This window comes from Notolepis coatsorum (genome assembly GCF_963971535.1).
Source record: "Notolepis coatsorum genome assembly, chromosome: 14".
Taxonomy (NCBI): domain Eukaryota; kingdom Metazoa; phylum Chordata; class Actinopteri; order Aulopiformes; family Paralepididae; genus Notolepis; species Notolepis coatsorum.
In genome coordinates, this window is record NC_140178.1 from 63,794,504 (window position 1) to 63,814,405 (window position 19,902).

General features: G+C 40.5%; 1 protein-coding gene across 4 annotated transcripts in view; it reads right to left on the reverse strand.

The window, feature by feature from the left end:
- The window catches only part of cdc27 (cell division cycle 27), a 191,644-nt gene that overhangs the window by 133,574 nt on the left and 38,168 nt on the right, over nt 1–19,902 (reverse strand). For all 4 annotated transcript variants that reach the window (XM_084328872.1, XM_084328871.1, XM_084328870.1 and 1 more), the window contains exons 3-4: nt 5,050–5,197; nt 4,318–4,443 (exon numbers count right to left, since the gene is read on the reverse strand). In XM_084328872.1, the coding sequence (XP_084184998.1) occupies nt 4,318–4,443; nt 5,050–5,197 (274 nt within the window). The remainder of the gene's footprint in view (nt 1–4,317; nt 4,444–5,049; nt 5,198–19,902) is intronic.

The window sequence follows — 19,902 nt, forward strand, 5'->3', positions numbered from 1 at the left end:
AGCTATGGATCTAATAATGCTGTCGATTGTCAGTGGGTTTCTTCCCGTCAACATGCAAAAAACAGATAATTTTTTCATACATACATTTCCGTTTTATACCGTGGTGAATATGAGTATAGTTGTAGAGCGATCGGCCGATATCGGCATTAAAATGTGATATCGGAAAATATCGGTATCTGTTTAAAAAAAAACTTTTTTTTACATTTCTATAACCTTTATTACCCAGGCAAGCAAGTAAGAACAAATTCTGATTTTATTTATTGACAAAAGTATGCATAATGTTGTGTTAATTCCACAACAAGAGATATGTAATGTTAATTACCTGAAATTATTCAATTTTTTGGCGGGGGAAACCCTGCATATATCGGTATCGGTTGATATCGGTATCGGAAATTAAGAGTTGGACAATATCGGTATATCGGTATCGGTAAAAAAGCCAATATCGAGCATCCCTAGTTATAACGTTACTCATGCCCAAGAAGGAAAACCCGGACCGGACTTCTTAGATCGATGCACAGCCCAAGCCAGAGGGATTCCAATGATGTGCAATACCGGCCGCAAGGCGTTAGGCAGCGGTATTGGCCATCTGCGATCTCAGACACATTCAGGACCGCATGCACAAGGTGCCCCGATGGATTATGAATGGCAATAGCGAATAAAAGAAATAACAAAACAGAAACCTAGATCTACGTTTTTTGGCACTCAACGGTCGGGCCACAGAAATGTAGATCTACGTGAACGGCAGTCAATGCACCCAGCCGAGCGCCTACCAGGTCATCAGGATAGTCACTACAGTACCCGTTAATTATAAATGAGTGGATACTATAGATATAGAGGAGTCTAAGGAGAAGAGTGCAGTAATGTGCCCCTACAAGTGCATCCACTCCGCCAGCATCACCGACTGCTGGAGAGACGTGGCAGACGGCGCACAGCTGTTCTGCAGGTGGAGGAGAATAGACCCCCCCCCTATATGCTGCGCGCAACCCCCATGCCTCCCTCCCTCCACTCCCTTATTGTTTAATCAATGCTGTTTTTATGAATAGTTAGATGAAGGCCCGTCCTCTATATCCATCAATCCACTAGTTTATAATTAACGGGTACGTTCAATTAGAATAATACGTCATTTGTTTGCGTTGCCAAGCGGTTGATAGCCTACTCCTTTTGAAATTCCATAGCAACGATACATCTTTAGAAATATTTTTCTACGCCAAGTTCACTGAAATTGATATAAAAGACCCTAGAATTGTCTGTATTCATCCTATATTTTTCCCGACGGTGCAACTTGCTGTATGAAAGCAATAATACACTCGAACCAGTGGAATATCAGGAATATTGCCACTCTGTGATGCCTACGCCACTCGAGCTTTGCTCTCGTGGCTGCGGGCGCATCACAGCCGTGGCAATATTCCTGATATTCCACTGGTTCTCGTGTATTATTGCTAATTATAATCTATATATTGTATTATGATGATCATTATTACCAATAGATGTGTCCTAGCAGTGATAAGGTGAATATTATTATAATTACAAGTAGATATGTCCTAGCAGTGATAATGTGAATATTGTTATTATTACCAGTAGATGTGTCCTAGCAATGATAAGGTGCATAGTATTATTCAAGTCAAGTCAAGTCAAGAGTTTTAATTTAAAAAAATATTATTATTATCGGTAGATGTGTCTAGCAGTGATATTAGGGCTGGGCGATATAACGATAACGATAAATATTGCGATATATTTTAATAATCGATATCGAATATCGAAATTAAAAAAATCGTGGACAGACTTGTCTTTCTTGCCTGCAACTTAAAGTAATGGCTTTGCTTGTACAAATGACAATACTGACCAAATTGAGATTTATTTTGTTTGCTTTCTAATTTAAAATACAGTTTGAAACCGTCTGTACACAGTAGGCTATGTGTGCTAGCAGAACTAGACTCAAGTCACGAGTCACGGTGCACATGTGCGGTGGTTTGTCCACCAAAAAAGCGCCAAAAGATCAAAAATAAACTAGCAGAGCCAGAACTGTTCAACTCCCCTGGAGCCACAGCCAGCAGAGAAGCCGGTTTACTTTCGCTTTTAAACCAGCTGCAGCCTGAGAACTGGAGTGTGAGGGGATGTAACACTAAAGATGGCGGCAACGACAAAGAATTGCTGCAAAATAAACATACATCTGTTGTTTAAAAAAAAAAAGAAAAAAAAATGATACTTAACAATTTCGATAATTATCGATATCGAGAAATATGATAACATTATCATATCGTTATCGCAATATGATTTTTTTCCATATCGCCCAGCCCTAAGTGATATGGTGAATATTATTATATTATATATATTGTATTATGATCATCATTATTATTATTACCAGTAGATGTGTCCTAGCAGTGATAATGTGATTATTATTGTTATTATTACCAGTAGATGACGTGTTCTAGCAGTGATATGGTGAATATTATTATTATTACCAGTAGATGTGTCCTAGCAGTGATAGTGATTATTATTATAATAATATATATTGTATTATGATGATGATGATTATAATTATATATTATTATTACCAATACCAGTAGATGTGTCCTAGCAGTGATATGGTGAATATTATTATAATTACCAGTAGATATGTCCTAGCAGTGATAAGGTTAATATTATTATCAGTAGATATGTCCTAGCAGTGATAAGGTTAATATTATTATTATTATTATTATTATTATTATCAGTAGATATGTCCTAGCAGTGATAAGGTGAATATTATTATTACCAGTAGATATGTCCTAGCAGTGATAAGGTGAATATTATTATAATAATAATGCAGGACCTGCTCAGAGGTCTTTAACACTATGGTCGCCAAAAACGCCTTACCACATCATTCCTCGCCATGCTCATTCTGCCAAAGACGCCGTACCACGTCTTTGATATCAATATTTAAAAAATCTGTGATCGCATATTTCTCCCCCGGACACTTGAGATCTACTGTTGATCCCCTCTCAACTCTCCAACGGTTCAAGAGCGCCATCTGGTGGCCGATCGGCGGATCGCCCAGACCGGAAACAGGAAATGGAAGCTGGTGCTCATTCCAATTCGGTCCGATCACTCGCTAATAGTCCCAGGACTCGAGCTAGACGCAATGGATAGCAATCCGTTACCAATAACTCGATAAACAACATGATTTGGACGTATATACTATTATACAACCTGGAGATGGATCGCATATTTCTACATTCCATAATAGGAATATTTCCGCTCCACGCTCATCGCCCAACGGCCCGAGGAGACTGGGGTAAGATCTAACGTTGGCCACGGAATTATAAACGACCCCCCCCCCCCCCCCCCCATCCGGTCAACATAAGATGATAAGTAGTAACTTCTAGACGCACGTCCATTTGAATTTTTTTTTCTCGCGCAGATTGCTATCAAACTGTATTTGATCATCTATATAATGCATTTAGGGCTATAAATCACGTTCTGGAGAAAGCTGCAGAAAACGATAAAAACATACTTATACTTTAGACCGTATTTTAGTATGAATATGTGAATGAAAAAGTATAACGTTGCTACACCCTGAACAATAGATACTTAGTTGACGTTGAATGGGCCATAGTAATGTCAATTTAGCAATACAATTTAAAAAGTTATAGCCCTGCAAAGAAGGGGAACTTCTCCATAGACAAATAGAGCTGGCGTGGGATGGTTTATTGTGAATATAAGCCTGGCGACCAAAGTGTTAATTGGCATGTAATTATCCTCAATGTTTAGCGGTTAGCACACAGGGTTAGCACACACACACCGGAACACACACGCATGCATTGTCTTTGTAGGATCGCCGATGCGATTCGTCTCTGCGATTAACCCATCCCGTCGTCCTTCCCCCCAAGGGCAGCCGGGAGCAGACAGGCGTCGGCGAGGGCCGTGCCCGGGGACGGCTCCAAATGCTCCTGCCCGTCTTCGTCAAGGACACCACAGCGTTAGCGATCTGTTGTTGTGCATGTTTTTCCATTGGGTTTATCTTATCGGGGGGGAAACCCTTGCAAGCATGGGGAGAACATGGGAAACTCCACACAGAAAGGCCTGGGAGATACCCCACCTGGGTACCTGGCATCATAGAAACCTGGTCCCCAAGCGGGAATCGAACCCTGGACCTTCTTGCTGTGAGGCGACAGTGTTAACCACTACACCACGTGCCGCCTTTACCAGTAGATATGTCCTAGCAGTGATATGGTGAATATTATTATTACCAGTAGATGTGTCCTAGCAGTGATAAGGTTAATATTATTATTACCAGTAGATGTGTCCTAGCAGTGATATGGTGAATATTATTATTACCAGTAGATATGTCCTAGCAGTGATAAGGTGAAGGAGGCAGAGTCTCCAAACTCAGAGACTATGTCATCCTGACTCTTCTGTTTATTCAGAACTCCTCCTGTCAACACCTGTTCACCCTCAGCTAGCCTGGTGACAGAGGGAGACAGAGAGATAAAGACAGAGATATTGAGATAGAGAGAGACACAAAGAGAGAAACAGACAGAGACATGTCAGCAGTATGTACTATAAGGTTATGGTTTATGTGTATATACTGTGTACTATAAGGTTATTATACTGTGTAATACAGTGAGTATTATGGGGTAGGGATGCACGATTCTTGCTATAATGTGAATCACGATTTTTCTCCTTAAGAATTGAGATCACGATCCTCACACAATTCTTATTTGTTCAATAAAAACATTTATTGCACTCTTTCTTAAACAGACACAACATAACATATATCAAAGTGCTTGTCTTAAACTTAAACATAACATATGAAAGTGCTTGACTGAAACAAAAGTATCTTGTAACATACTAAATGTATTTGGGGGATTTTTTTTCGATTAATCGTACAGCCCTATTATGGGGTACTGGTTGGTCTGTGTATATACTGTGTACTACAACAAGTACTATGGGGTACTGGCTGGTCTCTTTATAGACTGTGTACTATGGGGTAGTAGTTGGTCTGTGTATACTACAGTGAGGAGTAGTAGTACTATGGGATATTGGTGGTTGGTCTGTCTATAGTCTTACTTGCTTAGTTCCACACAGCACTTGGCCAGCAGGTATTTACACTGTGGTGTGGTGCAGCTATGAGCCTTCAGCAGACGGTAGGCCTTGTAGGCCTTCCCAGAACGATGGTAGCAGGTTGCCAACAGGTACAGAGCCTCCTCTGAATGAACTGAAACACACAGACAGACAGGCAGGTATTAGTAATGTGTGCATGTGTGAGAGAGAGAGAGAGAAAGAGAGGGAAGAGAGATTGAGATAGAGACAGAAAGAGAAATAGGGGGAGAAAGACAGACACACAGAGAGAGATGGAGAGTGAGATAGAGAGGGAGAGATAGAGAGAGATGCATATAGGGCAGGATAGGCAGATGAAAAATGTATATTAAATAAATATCTGTCAAATTAGACATTTGAAAATAAGCCATCAAATTCACTTACAAAAGTTATTACAACCCAAGAGCTGAACCCTGAAAAGAGTGCCCTCTGCCCAACAGGTGCGGAGGCTTGTGAACGAACCCACCATCAACACAAACCAGTCTCAGACCAGCAATGCTTCCAAAATAACTAGAAATCAAGTCAAACATCTTATTTTGAACATTGGCACAATGAAACCAAAACACAAAGAAAAGGGCAATGCTAGTTGGGCCTAAAACAAGAATATAAATTGGCAGAGTATCTCTCAACTAAGCTGAGACAGATCCTTAGGCATAACAAAAAATATTGTTTGTTTCCGGTTGCCGACCGACCCTGCCGATTTAGGTGCGACCCAATATATTTTATGAGTTAAAAAAAAATAAAAATAAAAAATTTAAGAATAAAGTTTCATAGAAATCTTAGTCAAACCTTTAGTATTATGGATATTAAACATGCTGGCAGAGTACATGCATCCATGTTGTTGTGAACATTTTAATTAAATAAAGAAATTCCCTATCCATAGTCGCCGTGGGAAAGAATAAAATAAAAAAATAAAATTCCCTACCTACCCATGCCTTAACTGACAACCAACAGGAAACAAACAATATTTTTTTTTATGCCTTACCAGGTACAGACTCAGTGGCCAGTCTAGCCATTTAGCAGACATAGAAAAACATGGTTACCAAGAGATCAAAGAACATGTGCTCACTGTATGACAGGTGAGGTTGAGAATGAGGTGCACTCTCATTTGTGAGTAATTCATAAAAAAATTTGAAGAACTACGTACAGCTAACTACTAGCGTCCCAGTATGTTACCAGCATGCCATAGCCTGAGGGACAGTGCTGTGACTTAACCCATTCGGGGCCAACCACGTATATATATACGTGTTTGGGCGCCATGCTTAACACTTTCAGAGCCGGCAGGGGGTGTCGTCCTTTACGTGGTGGATGCCAGCATCCACTTCAATGATAGCGTTAAAAGCGCATAATCTATGTCTTAAATTATGGCTATGTGTCTAATCTGCCCATCACTTATCAATGACTTGTTTGCAGTCAACATTGTCGAAACGGATTGTTTTTTAATCTGTTCATTTCCGTTTTATAGCATTTCGAAAAGCTATAGTTTTCTAAAATGTCAGGAAAATAAAAAGATTCCGTCAAAAAACGACATTTACTGGAATATTCTCGAATACACTAGAAACTGCCATTTTTCGGCCTATTTATGAATAGTTTTCAAATAAACGCTAGATTATCGATAGTATATGTGTACTTATGCACGCTATAGAAGCGAGCTGAGAAATCGATTCTCTCATTTCCTGATCAACGCGCACGCGGGGCACGCTGTTATCTCAGTGAAAATAGCTCTGATTATCCTAAAACTGGTAACAGACTCCTTACCTTAGATCAGATGTTCTCCAAAAAGATTATTCCAATTCCTGATCGCCATTCCAAATATCGATCGCGTTTATTGATCGATTATTGGATACTGTAAATATATATTCCAGGTTGTTTTCCATCTCGATCACTTCCCTGTTCATCAGATCCCTCGCCAGCATAGTGGAGCGAGGAGGCTCCCCCCCACACATCCACCAGTGTAATCGAATGGGGTGCAGTTACACAGGGATAGACGATAGGGGGCGGTATTTTCCCATTGGAGCTCAGAGAGAGGCTGCTGTACTAACGGGAGGCTCGGTTGATGAAATATGAATTCAGATTGTTAATATAAAAAAAATACATTTAGCGTCGTCAGCTCTCAACGGGGGGCATGAACAAACGAGATATCTCGTCTGCATTGAAAGTGTTAAAGGGCCAACCATGTATATATACGTGTTAAACTCGTTTTTGCTTTTATTCCATTTTAACACATTGGGTGCCAACAACGAGATATCGTTATTTAATCGTTGTTTCTTTTATTAGCGATATCCATTCATTTTTCATCCGTCCAGCCTGACATTATCATTGTGAATGGCTCTGAGCTCGAAAAGGGCCAATACCGCCCCCTATCATCTCCCGGATGGTAATGCACATCATTGGATTGGAGTCGATGGGACTTGCATCAGAAAAAAGAACTCCGGTCCACATTTTACTTCTGGGGTATGCAACCTGATACTAGTGCATTCATTGGAGGGGACTGGAAGCAGCGTCGATTATCTGTTTCGGAGTATAACGTTGGATCAATAAACGCGATCGATATTTGAAATGGCGATCAGGAATTGGATTCATCTTTTTGCAGAACATCTGAGCTGAGGTAAGGAATCTATTTTACCAGTTTTGGGGTAATCAGATGTTTTTTCACAGCGGTCACAACGTGTGTGTGTGTGTGCGTGTATGACGTTAGTGCTGACCAGGTCATGGATATTCGATTTTTCAGCCCGCTTCTCTAGCGTGCATAAGTACACATATACTATCGATAATCTAGCGTTTATTTTCATAAATAGGCAGAAAAATTACAACGTGTTTTGTGTTTTCCATTAACACTTTGAGAGCCACTCACTAGGGATGCCCCCCGGACCCCGGTTTTAAACGGGAACCGGTACTATATTAGAAAATACCGGAGTATTTATAAGCTCCGACGTCCTCGGTACTGCTATCGATACTCTAGAGAAATTATTATTATTATTATTATTATTATTATTTAAAAGTTGCAAACGATCTATCCTCTCTCTGTCTCTGCACGAGAAGCGAGCCACAGCGAGTCATTATTACACACACTCCTCGCGAGTCGCTCGCTAGTAGTGCTACATACGGGTACTCCTTAATGAAAGTTCTCCGTGCTGAAGCGCGCTGCACACAGACACAGACAGCTCTGAGTCTGCATGCACCGTGACTCGTGATGGCGGATAGAGTGAAGCGTTCTAAAGAAAGTATGGATATACAACGCACGTTGCCACAAGTGCAACAAAACATTTGCCAGTAAGGGTGGCAATACGAGCAATTTATCAAAACATCTGTTGGCAAAACATGATATTAGTGTGCAGAAATGCGCGTATTCGACTGCCTTGCGCGCAGTGTTCCATCTGCATCCACGTCCACTGCCGCCGGTAAGCCAAGATACGGAGTTTCCTAGGCTAATAACGAATTATTACAAATAGGCTAATAAACTAAATAATTGTTTAGCTACAAATACTACAATCTAAACTTTTTATAGATCGTCAAGCTGAGGCGTCAGCCACCAATGTGTCCCAGGCCAGTGAGCCCAGGGCCACCACACATCTTCCCTCTACCTCCCTCCACCACCCAAAGTCCTTTCACCCTAGCAGCTAGAGGAAGGATGACAGAGGATAGGGTGAACGAGTGTCACAGTTCTGTTAGCCTTTTGCATTTGTTGTTTATTATAAAAAGTCTATAATTCAGAGTCAGACACATTTAAAACATTGTTGCTGCTGTTGCTGAAGAAATTATATTCATTTATTATATTTATTTATAAAGTTATATAAAAGAACATTGCTGCTGCTGTTGCTGAAGAAATTATATTTATTTATAATACTTATTTATAAAGTTGTATTTATAAATAATAAAGCAATGTTGATTCTGTTCTTAATTAATTGTCTTTTTTTCTTGCAAAAAATAACCAAAAAGAACCGATAAGAGTATCGATAAAGTACCGAACCGTTAAGCAGTATCGATAAGAGTAGTAGTATCGATAAAATCCTAACGATACCCATCCCTACTCACGGCTAATCTCGTGTTTATGATAGTTACGTTGAAAGCCACTCACGAGATTTCTCTGATTTCTTTTTTGATTTTTTTTTAGCGATCTGAAATCATATTGCATCACGCGAGCCTACCCTAGCCTACCCAAGGGCCGCCGGCGATCAGATGTGAAAAAAACGCCCCCTATCGTCTCCCAGATGGTAAATCACCCTTTTGGAATGGACTCAATGAAAATGGATGGGGGAAAAAAATATTCCAGTCCACATTTCACTTCTCACCCATGCAGCCGGAGTACCAGAGTTCATTCAGGGGGCTCTGAGCCCCGCGGATCATGAGTTCTACTGTATACACGTTAGATCTATACACTTATCGATTTTTTCAAATGGTGATCAGGAATTGGAATATACCAGTTGGATACCATCTGATGTCAGGTAAGGAATCTATGTTATCAGTGTTAGGATAATCAAACTCGTTTTAATGAAGATAAGCTTTTTTGTGATATGTGCTCCAGCTGTTTCACTCTAAAATCCACGAGGAAATGAAAGCAGCTATTATCAGCGCGCGCCTCGAACGTGCGTGCGTGCACGTATACTATTGATCATCTAGCGTTTATTTGAAAACGATTCATAAATAGGCCGACAAATATCAACGTTCTGGAATATTCCAGTAAAAGGCGATCATCACAGAATGGGCTGTTTTTCACCTCAAAACGGGTGCTTTTCAAAATGCTCTCAAACGGAAATGAAACGATAAAAAACCAATCTGCCTTGACAACACTGACTGGAAAATGATTCTTTGATAAGCGACGGGCAGATTAGACGCATAGCCATAATTTAAAACATAGATTAGGCGATATTAACGTTAACATTGGCGCCGATGGTGGCATTCAAGCACTAAGTCGTGCGCCCCCTGGTGGCACTGAAAGTGTTAGAGCTATTTTCGCGGATTTTTCGGGAATCACTAGAAATCTTCAAAACTATACTGGTATTCAAAACGATATAAAACGGAAATGTACTGTCTGATGAAAAAACTATCCGTTTCGTACATGTTGACTGCAAGCAAGTCATTGATAAGCGACGGGTGTATTAGACAGCCATAATTTAAGATAGTTTTTTTTTTTTTATATTTTTTTTATTATTGCAAAACAAAAAATTATTAAAAGTCAGTACTCAACACACAATGCATAATGAAACTTTCAGTAAAGGTGGTTATAATATATGCAAGTACAGAAACAGGATAAAACAAAAATAGTCTATAATAACATTTTAGCCGTATACAGTGTATATCCAGCGAAATTACAATTATATAAATGTTAGTATATAATATACCCCTAATACCTATTTTCTAAAACCCTACACACATATGCTCCAGCTCAAACCCTCCCCTCCCAGACCCCCTCTTGGATAGTACCTCCATTATCCCTCACTCCTAACCAGACACCACCATTATAAGCTAGCTTTTATTCTCTCCACCACTTCTAACCACATTGACATTTTGGATTCATTGAGCCCCAGAATTCTTGCTGTAGATATTTCTTGATATATCACATCAAGATATGTAAGAAACCACACTTTTCGGCACATTTTTTCCGGTTGAAACCAACGTGATGCGATCAGTTTTTTAGCTACTGTGATACCCGATAAAACCAATCTTTTTAGTTGTGGATTCACTGCAAACTCAAAAACATCATTCAATAGTAATACCGCGGGGTGTACAGGTATATTCCAAAATACGAGTGTTGATAATTGTTGGGACACATCTTTCCAGAATGCCTTAACTGGTGGGCAGTCCCAATACATGTGCATAAATGTTCCTTCGTCCCCATTTGTACATTGGGAGCATTTGGAGTCTTGTATAAGCCCCATTTTGCACAGCCTTATAGGAGTCAAGTATGTCCTGTGAATATAGTTCAGATTGATTTGTTGATGATCCGGGTTCCTTGATGTAAGTCGGACATTTGCCCAGGCTCCTTGCCAATCAAAGTCATATTCCAGGTCTGGTATATCCCTCCTCCAGACAGTGTCTATTTGAAGGGTCTCATACGAGGACGTTAGTAATTGATAATAAAAACTTGATACAAAACCTCCCAATGTATCTCTTTCATAGAAAAATTTGTGGTATCTGTGGTGTTCAATTGGTACGAGTAATGGAACACCGTGAGATCTCATACAAAGTCGTAACTGTATGTAAAAAAGCCATGTGGACTCGGTGAGGTTAAACTTTATGCATATTTCGACATAACTACAGAGGCCCTTGTTATTAAAAATATCCCCTAATGAGTGTATGCCTTTCTCTTCCCATATAGGGAATCTTATAGGTCGTTTTCCCATTAAGAGTGCATTGTTATTGAATATGGGAGTGTGATTATGCCATTCTTGAGGGTTAGGATATTTCTTTTGTGTTTCCCGCCATGTTCTGATTGCATGGGTAATTATTGGGCCAAATTCTCGCTCACAATGCTTGATTGAAAGTTTAGTGTGTGCTATGTCTTCCAGTCTCTGTGGGGCTACCATGTTTTCTTCTAATTCTCTCCAAGATACCAAAGCCTGGGGGTCAAACCATATCTTCACTGGTCTTAAAGTGAAGGCCTTAAAATATTGTAAAAAATCTGGGACTGCCATGCCACCGTCTGCTTTATTTCTCTGTGCGGTGGATCTTTTTATGCGAGGTGGTTTGTTATTCCAAATAAATTTGTATGTGGAGGTTTGTAATCTTTTCCAGTAGCCCTCTGGAGGAGGTAACGGAAGCATTGAGCTGAAGAAATTGATTCTTGGTAATACATCCATCTTAACTATTGATACCCTTGCCTGTACTGAGTTTTTAAGTTTTGCCCACCTGTCCAGGTCGTCTTTGATTTTGTTCTGTATTTTTGTGTAATTGTGCTTCACCGTTTGTCTTATGGTGGGAAATATTTCCACACCCAAGCATCTGAAATGTTTGACCATGGGTATCGCACCTGGGAGGGTTGTGTCTTTTTTTGCACTGGTGTTAAGAGGAAGAAACGCCGACTTAGGCCAATTTATTTTAAATCCCGATAAATCACCAAAGTTTTCTATCAACTTGAGTATATGCGGCAATGTGTTGTTGGGGTTTTGCATGAACAATATTACGTCGTCCGCATATAAACTAATTTTAAGATGTGTGCCCTTGATTACTATTGGTTCTATGTGTTGGGATTGTCTTATAAATTGTGCTAAAGGTTCTAATGATAGATCGAATAGTCCGGGACTAAGAGGGCAACCCTGTCTGGCTGAGCGTGATACCGGAAAGATATCGGAGATGAATGTGCCTGTTGTAATCCTGGCCGATGGGTCCTTGTATAGTACTTTAATCATATCAATGAATCCTTTTCCTAACCCCATCCTTTCTAATACTGCCCATAGAAACGACCATTCTAACCTGTCAAATGCTTTCATAGCATCCAGGGATAGTATCGCCTTAGGTGTGGTGTCCTCTTTGTCAGCATCTAGTACGTGCAGTATTCGCCTTATGTTATCATTGATCAGGCGACCTTTTATGAAGCCTGTTTGGTCCGGATGAACTAAAGACGTCATATGCTTTTGCAATCTGATGGCTAATATCTTAGAGTACAGTTTGACATCGGTTCCGAGGAGGCTTAAAGGACGGTAACTACCGCACTCAGTGGGGTCTTTGTCTTTTTTGTGAAGAACTGAAATGAGTGCGGTATTTGTGTTTATGGAAGCTTCCCTCTTTGACTGAGTATAAGATCATATTTAGTAATAAGGGTCCAAATATGTCCCACCAAGAAATGTACATTTCTGATGGGATACCGTCAATTCCCGGAGCCTTGCCGTTTTTCATTCCGGATATGGCCTCCTTGAGTTCTTCTAATGTGATCGGTACTTCTAACTGTTTAGCGTCTTCCTCCGTAATTTTAGGGAGAGTAATTTGATTAAGATATGTGTCTAATTTGTCTTGATCAAAGGTCGTTTCTGAATTATATAAATCGGAGTAGAATTCTTTGAATGTATCGTTTATTATTTTGGGTTCTGTTACTAGAGCTTGTTGTTTCCTAATGGCAGTTATATCTGCAAATTTTGCATTAATTCTTAGTCGCATGGCTAATAGGTGACTAGGTTTAGAGCCTTGGAAGTACTGCTGTTGTCTTGTGCTGCGTATTTGCAATTCCGATTTGTGTCTGTATATTGCTTTGATCTCTGTCTTTAGAATGTTTACTTGGTTTTCTAGTCTAGTAGAGTTGTTGTATTTTAAAGAATTAAAAAGCGTTGAGTAAAGCGTTTCCATTTCAGATAGTTTTGTGTTTTGATTTTTGCGCAATATGGAGGAAAATCTATCCGAGAAATCCTTAATCATAGTCTTTACCGACATCCATAATATTCTGGGATCTTGCACCGAGTTAGCATTATCCCGTAGGAATATTGAGAGAGCTTCTTTAATTTGTGTAATGAATTCATTGTTGTTAAGCAGCATAGAATTAAAACGCCATCTTGGGGCCCGGGAAGATAGTGTACCAAATGTTGCTTTCAGGATTAAGTAGCAGTGATCTGATAGCGCATTGGGTGTCATTTCCACTTCATATTTATCAAATATTCTCGGGATGCAAAGACGTAATCAATTCTGGATAGTGTGTTGTGTCTCGACGAACGACAGGAGTACTTGCGGGTCATGGGGTTAAGTGAACGCCATAAATCAGTTACCCCTGTTGATTTCGACCAATCTTTTAATGCTTTAGATGAATTTTTTTGTTCGCTGGAAAAGGTAAGGTAAGTTTTGTCCATCCTTGGGTTCCAAATGGCATTAAAATCCGCACCTATTATATATGAGTATTCGGGATGGTTTAACATTTCTCCGGTTAGTGAAGTGAAGAAACCCACTTCGTACAAATTTGGGGCATATACCGCTGCTAATGCAATTTTCCTGTTATTGTGTATAATCCTAGCTATAGTTATGCGCCCCTCAGCATCCGACCATACCCCTTTCAATTCGATATTTAATTTGCGTCTGACGACTATGGCTACCCCTCTAGTTCTCGTAACAAAAGAGTGACTAATATTATGGTATATGTTATCCGCTAACGTATTTATGTCTTCCTCTAAAATGTGCGTTTCGCTTAATAGAGCCACGTCCACATGTTCTTTTTTCATCAGTGTGAGCACGCTTTTGCGTTTGTGTTGTTTGTTTATCCCACCGGTGTTCCATACCATTATATTCAAACTAGCCATAATCTATGCATGTTTTTGTGTAGTTTTTGGTAATGTTTCTGGAGTGTGAAGCTACAATAGATGTACATCCAATTAATGAGGTCCCGTTGAGAGCTGAGCTTAAAAACATATATATATACAAATAAAAATCCCCTAATTTCCCCTCACCCAGAAAGTCGTACAGGCCTGTGTTCCAAGAACACATCCTCCGCGATTGACTTTCTCCCATAGTCCACCGGATTGCCCAAACTGAGCATTGTAATCTTAATCTACCTATGCTAATTGCCATAGGATCTAACATTTCCATTCTATTGCAATAGAATGTCGCTTTTGGTCTTGCACCTTCCCTTACTGTAATGAAGTGTTGTGATAAATGACAGAAAAAATAAAATAAACAATAAAAAAAAGAGAACTTTTATCGACATATTCATTTGAACCCTCTACTAACGTGTGGAAAAAAGGAAAAAAGGAAAAGATTGTAGAGCAATATTGACACCTTAATGTGAAGAACATTGGAAAAGAACAATGTAAGTTAAAATATATTTTAAAAAATATAGAGTAATGAGAAGAAAAAATTAAATAAAATAAAAATCAATGGAAAGATATAGATAAGGAATGAGAGATAGAATAATTATCAACGTGGAGAAGCCACTAGTCTCGAATTAACAGATTAGATAAGATAGAAAAGCAGCGCCTTTTAGAGCTTCAATGTGCCTTCAATGGAGTGATTACTTAAATTGTTAGAATAACATTGTAGTGTTCATACGTTTAAGTGTGGTTAATTTTTTAAATATTATTAAAGACTGATAGAACTTAATTTAATTTATTATCTGCTATGTGTATACACACCGGATGTTTATTGTTAGAGTTGTAGGCTTCGTTGTCATGGTGCCTTATATTCTAGAAGGTTGTAGAGTATACTAGTGCCTAGACTATTTTATGTTCCAGAATGAACTAAGAGACCCAGGGCATTTGAGCGATAAACCCAGAATATTCCAGATAGATCTTTTTGCAATGATATGTATTTGTCTCCTCAGAGACCAGAGTCTGAAATTATAATGTATTATGAATCGTATTATACACAATACACATTGTTATAGACGGCTTGCATATCGTCTGCTACCTTGATGAACACAATAAAGTCATTCTAACACTGGTATACAATGAGAAAGAGGCTTATATGTTTCCGACATTTTCGCCCTGCCTTGGGTTATTTGCTCCATTTCGATTCAGAAAATCCTCAGCTTCAATAGGTGTGTGTATATCTGACCTGCGACCGTCACTGCCCAAGAATGATAACAGCGCTGGGTATGATAGCCTTGGCTTGTAACCGGCTTTGAACAGCTTTTGCATCACATCTTTGTATGGTAGACGTCGGATGATGGCATCTTTGCTCAAATCTTCGTAGATAAATATTGGTTTACCACCATAATTCAGATTCCCACGTTGGTTGCGAGCAAATTTGATGATGTCATCCCTTGTTGTAGTCTTCCGCAGGGTGACAATGATGACTCTTGGCCCGTTGATTCTTTGCCCCCGAGAACCGATTCTGTAAACTTGGTCCACTTCTGGCACTTTGTTTGGATCGATGTTACTCAAAATCGTTGATAACACTGTTGGAAAGTTGGGATCTTCGCAGTTTACTGCTTCTTCAAGCCCTACAATGCGGATGTTATTCCGCCTGTGGTAGCGTTGGGTTTCTAGTAGCCTCTCCGCCGCTTCGTTTTTAAGCCCTTGTATTTCCCTCCGATATTCTTCTTTCACTCTTTCCATCTCTTTTCCCATCTCTGTCATGCCACCTTCGTTCGCCTTGACTGCCTTTGTGATTTCTGTCACCGTATTCTCCACTGTCGTGATTCGCATGGACTGTAAAGCGCCCGCTCTCATAACCTCTTCGAATTTAGTATCGATGTGTTCAACGTGTGCTTTGAAAGCGACCATCTGTTCTTTTACGTGTGCTTTGAAAGCGACCATCTGTTCTTTTATCAGGATAGTCAGGGAGTTGAAGTCGGGTTGTGTAATTGAACTGCTTGTGTCAGTTGATGTTGTTGGAGCAGTGAGGGATCCGATGGATGTTTTTGCTATTATCTTCTCAAAATCGCCTGCTTTTTCCTTCACAGTATTTTTTTCTGATGTTCCTGTTATGTTGTCATCTATTGTCTCCCTCTCGGGGACAGTTGTCTTTGGTCCCTGTGTATTCTCCTCTATATTCCCCGCGTCGGGGCTCACCAACGGATCTGCCACAGCGTCGCCTGTCATTTTCTTTGATCGAGTTTCAATCGGCGCCGTTAGATTTGCCGTTTCTTGTTTCTTTCCCGTCCTTTCCTTATCCCTAACCATGTTGTCTTTTGATATAGTTAGTAGAAGGTCTTATCAATACATACGATGTGGTCTAATCTCTTTTGGTATTGTCCAAATAAGGTTTTTAAACTAAATTAATGATAACGGGAGCGGAGCTGTAACCAATTGCGTGCGCTACATATTGCAGCTAAACCGGAAGCCTCTATTTAAGATATAGTTTATGCGTTTAAATGTGCTCGTCCTCCCATTGATTAACGTGCTGGCATCCAAGCGATAAATAGTCATATCCGGCTGGCAACCAATGTGTTAATATCCTACTCAATGTCACGGAGCTGTATGTTGGCTGGGAAATGCCTGTTGGGATTCAGAAAGTGCAGTACCGGCCAGATCCTGGTAGTGGCGCTGTCTCGATAATGCAGTTTTCCACGTTGCAGACCGGATGTAACTTTTTTCCCATTCTGGGCTACTTTTTCTTAGCCTGGAGCTATAGCATCACCAGATCGCATGGAATACTTATTGCGACGCCGAATTCAGTAAAGGAATATAGCATCAGCCAATGGACATATCAATCTACCAGATGGCAATCAATAACTGGGAAATCCTTTTTGGAATCCAACCGGCCACAGGTAAGAGCGATTTGACATAAATTACAATCCGATCGGGCCTTGCTCTCATAGCCAAGCCTGTGTATTTACCACGTGGAGAAATAAAAAAATTATTGAATTCGACAATTCGACAATTACGTTTTCTAAGCAAATATACTCTGAACTATATTTTGCCTAACCACTCCTCTCTGGGCGCAGTCAGTGATTTCAAAGTGACGTGCGGTTTGTTTACATTCTCATTCATTCAAAGGATCCGAACCGATTGAAGTTTATGGATACCATGACTTAAAATCCTCTTACCTTGACGATTAAAAGCCTCCCCAATTTAGAAAACAGTATTCCAATGGCTGGTCTTGATAGACTGCTAGCTAACGGAGCTAACCAAAAAATAGTTCAGAGTATATTTGCTTAGAAAACGTAATTGTCGAATTCAATTATTTTTTATTTCTCCACGTGGTAAATACACCGGTCACAACATGTTTACAGGAACGTTTTGGAGTTGTATTTGGAGTGTATTTTGTGACTGTAGGGCACTGTAGGGAACGTCAGGGTACAAATCTGACCCACTTCCAGTGATGAAGCTAAGCTACGCTAACGGATGCGATACAATCAGATGAGATATTCCTTTATTGATACCCTTGGGTAAATGTGGGTGTCATAGCAGCATGGAGGAGGGGGGTATAGGTATGGGCAGGGTAATAGCAGAAAGACATAAATATAGAATTAGATCTGAATATAATAGATTAGCTCTTCGGCTATGGTAAATGGTTTTCGATTTAGCAACGAGTAGCGACACGGCATAAGATGCCTCCAAGGCCTTGGTTGAGACCGATGTCGCTTTCTTTAGTTTTTCTTGGCTTCCTTTAAATTCAGCCAGCTTTTGGTGGAAAACCTCTGCAGGCTTACCCACACACAGGGAACAAACTTAACTTTTTGACTTACCAGCCATTTGGCTGGTAGATTTTTAAAAGTACTAGCCGGGCAGATTTTTTACTAGCCAAAAATTATAAATAGCTTTTTAGTATATCGCCATGTGTTATTATTACATATAATACTCTCATATGCTATTTTCAATTAATATCATAAACAACATAAGGAATATTAGCATAATTTGAGTGGACTGAAGGAATGAGTCAGTGTTGGTTTTAAATGCAAATAATTTATTGAAACATAGAAGTGGGGTCGGGACACACATTTTATTTCTATTTTTTTAACTGTTTTAACCATGTAGTGTAGCACTTTGGGATCCCAGTGAACAAAAAGTGCATTACAAATCCAATCTATTATTATTATTATTATTATGTGTGGCTGCCGCCCTGGCGGACATCTGTGCTCTACTGAGTGCACCTTTCTAGTCTAGAGAGAGAGCGCTGATTCCCCGTAGCTGAACAGGGTTGCATTTTGTCAACACAAGTTGGAACCCTGGAGGAAGCGATATAAGGAAACGAATTGCTCCGCTAATCGCTCATGTTGACCCCGCCCCCAAGTCGCTCTCCGCTCAACTTGAATCGAGCGCTCCCCGCGTCACATCGCTCGGCAGATTTTTTATTTTTATTTTTTTGGGAGCATGGTGTAAATTAGCTCAAACTACAACAGTCTACACCCCCTGGGCCCCTTAACAATTGTTTGTATTGAGCCGCATTGTAATTGTACCCATTCTGCGAGCACATAATGTTCACCAAACTGCAGATTCTTCACCATCTCAGTTTTCTTTTTCTTAAGAACGGGTTCTCCTGATTCAGCAGTATCACCTGTGCTGTTGTTTCTGGATGAACCAGCTCGACTCAGCCATTGATCCATAATGATTTTGATCTCAATAAACACCAGCGCATTCACTTGATAGGATGTTGTTTTGCTAGCTAGCTAGAAAACCAGCGTGCCACTACAATGATGATGATGAAGAGCATTTATGCAGGTGAACACCAGGAAAGCGGCTGGCCCAGATGGTATAACAGGACGCATACTTAAGTCCTGTGCCAACCAGCTAGCCCCGGTGTTCACCACCATATTTAATCAATCCCTGGCGGAGTCAGTGGTCCCTGCCTGCTTCAAGATGTCTACCATCATCCCTGTACCGAAGAAACCCTCCCCAACATGTCTCAATGACTACAGACCGGTGGCACTCACCTCTGTGGTCATGAAATGTTTCGAGAGGCTGGTCAAGGATCACATTTGTGCCTCACTCCCCAGTGATATGGACCCTATGCAATTTGCATACAGGACAAACAGGTCCACTGATGACACGGTCTCCCAGGTACTGCACAGCACCCTCTCTCACCTTGACCGCCAGAAGGGGGGCTATGTGAGACTGTTGTTCATTGACTACAGCTCAGCGTTCAACACCATAGTCCCCACCAGACTGGTGGACAAGCTGATCGAGCTGGGTCTGAGCTTTGCCCTGAGAGCCTGGGTACTGGACTTTCTGAGTGAAAGACCCCAGGCGGTCAGGGTGGGGGGTCAGACCTCCAACACCATCACCCTGAGCATCGGGTCCCCCCAGGGCTGTGTTCTGAGCCCCCTGCTGTACTCACTCTACACAGGATTGTGTGGCCAAGTTCAGCTCCAACTCCATAGTGAAGTTTGCAGACGACACGGTGGTGGTGGGGCTGATCTCGGACAACGACGAGAAGGCCTACCGGGAGGAGGTTGAGGTACTGGAACGCTGGTGCCAGGACAACAGCCTGCTCCTGAACATTGGTAAAACCAAGGAGCTGATCGTG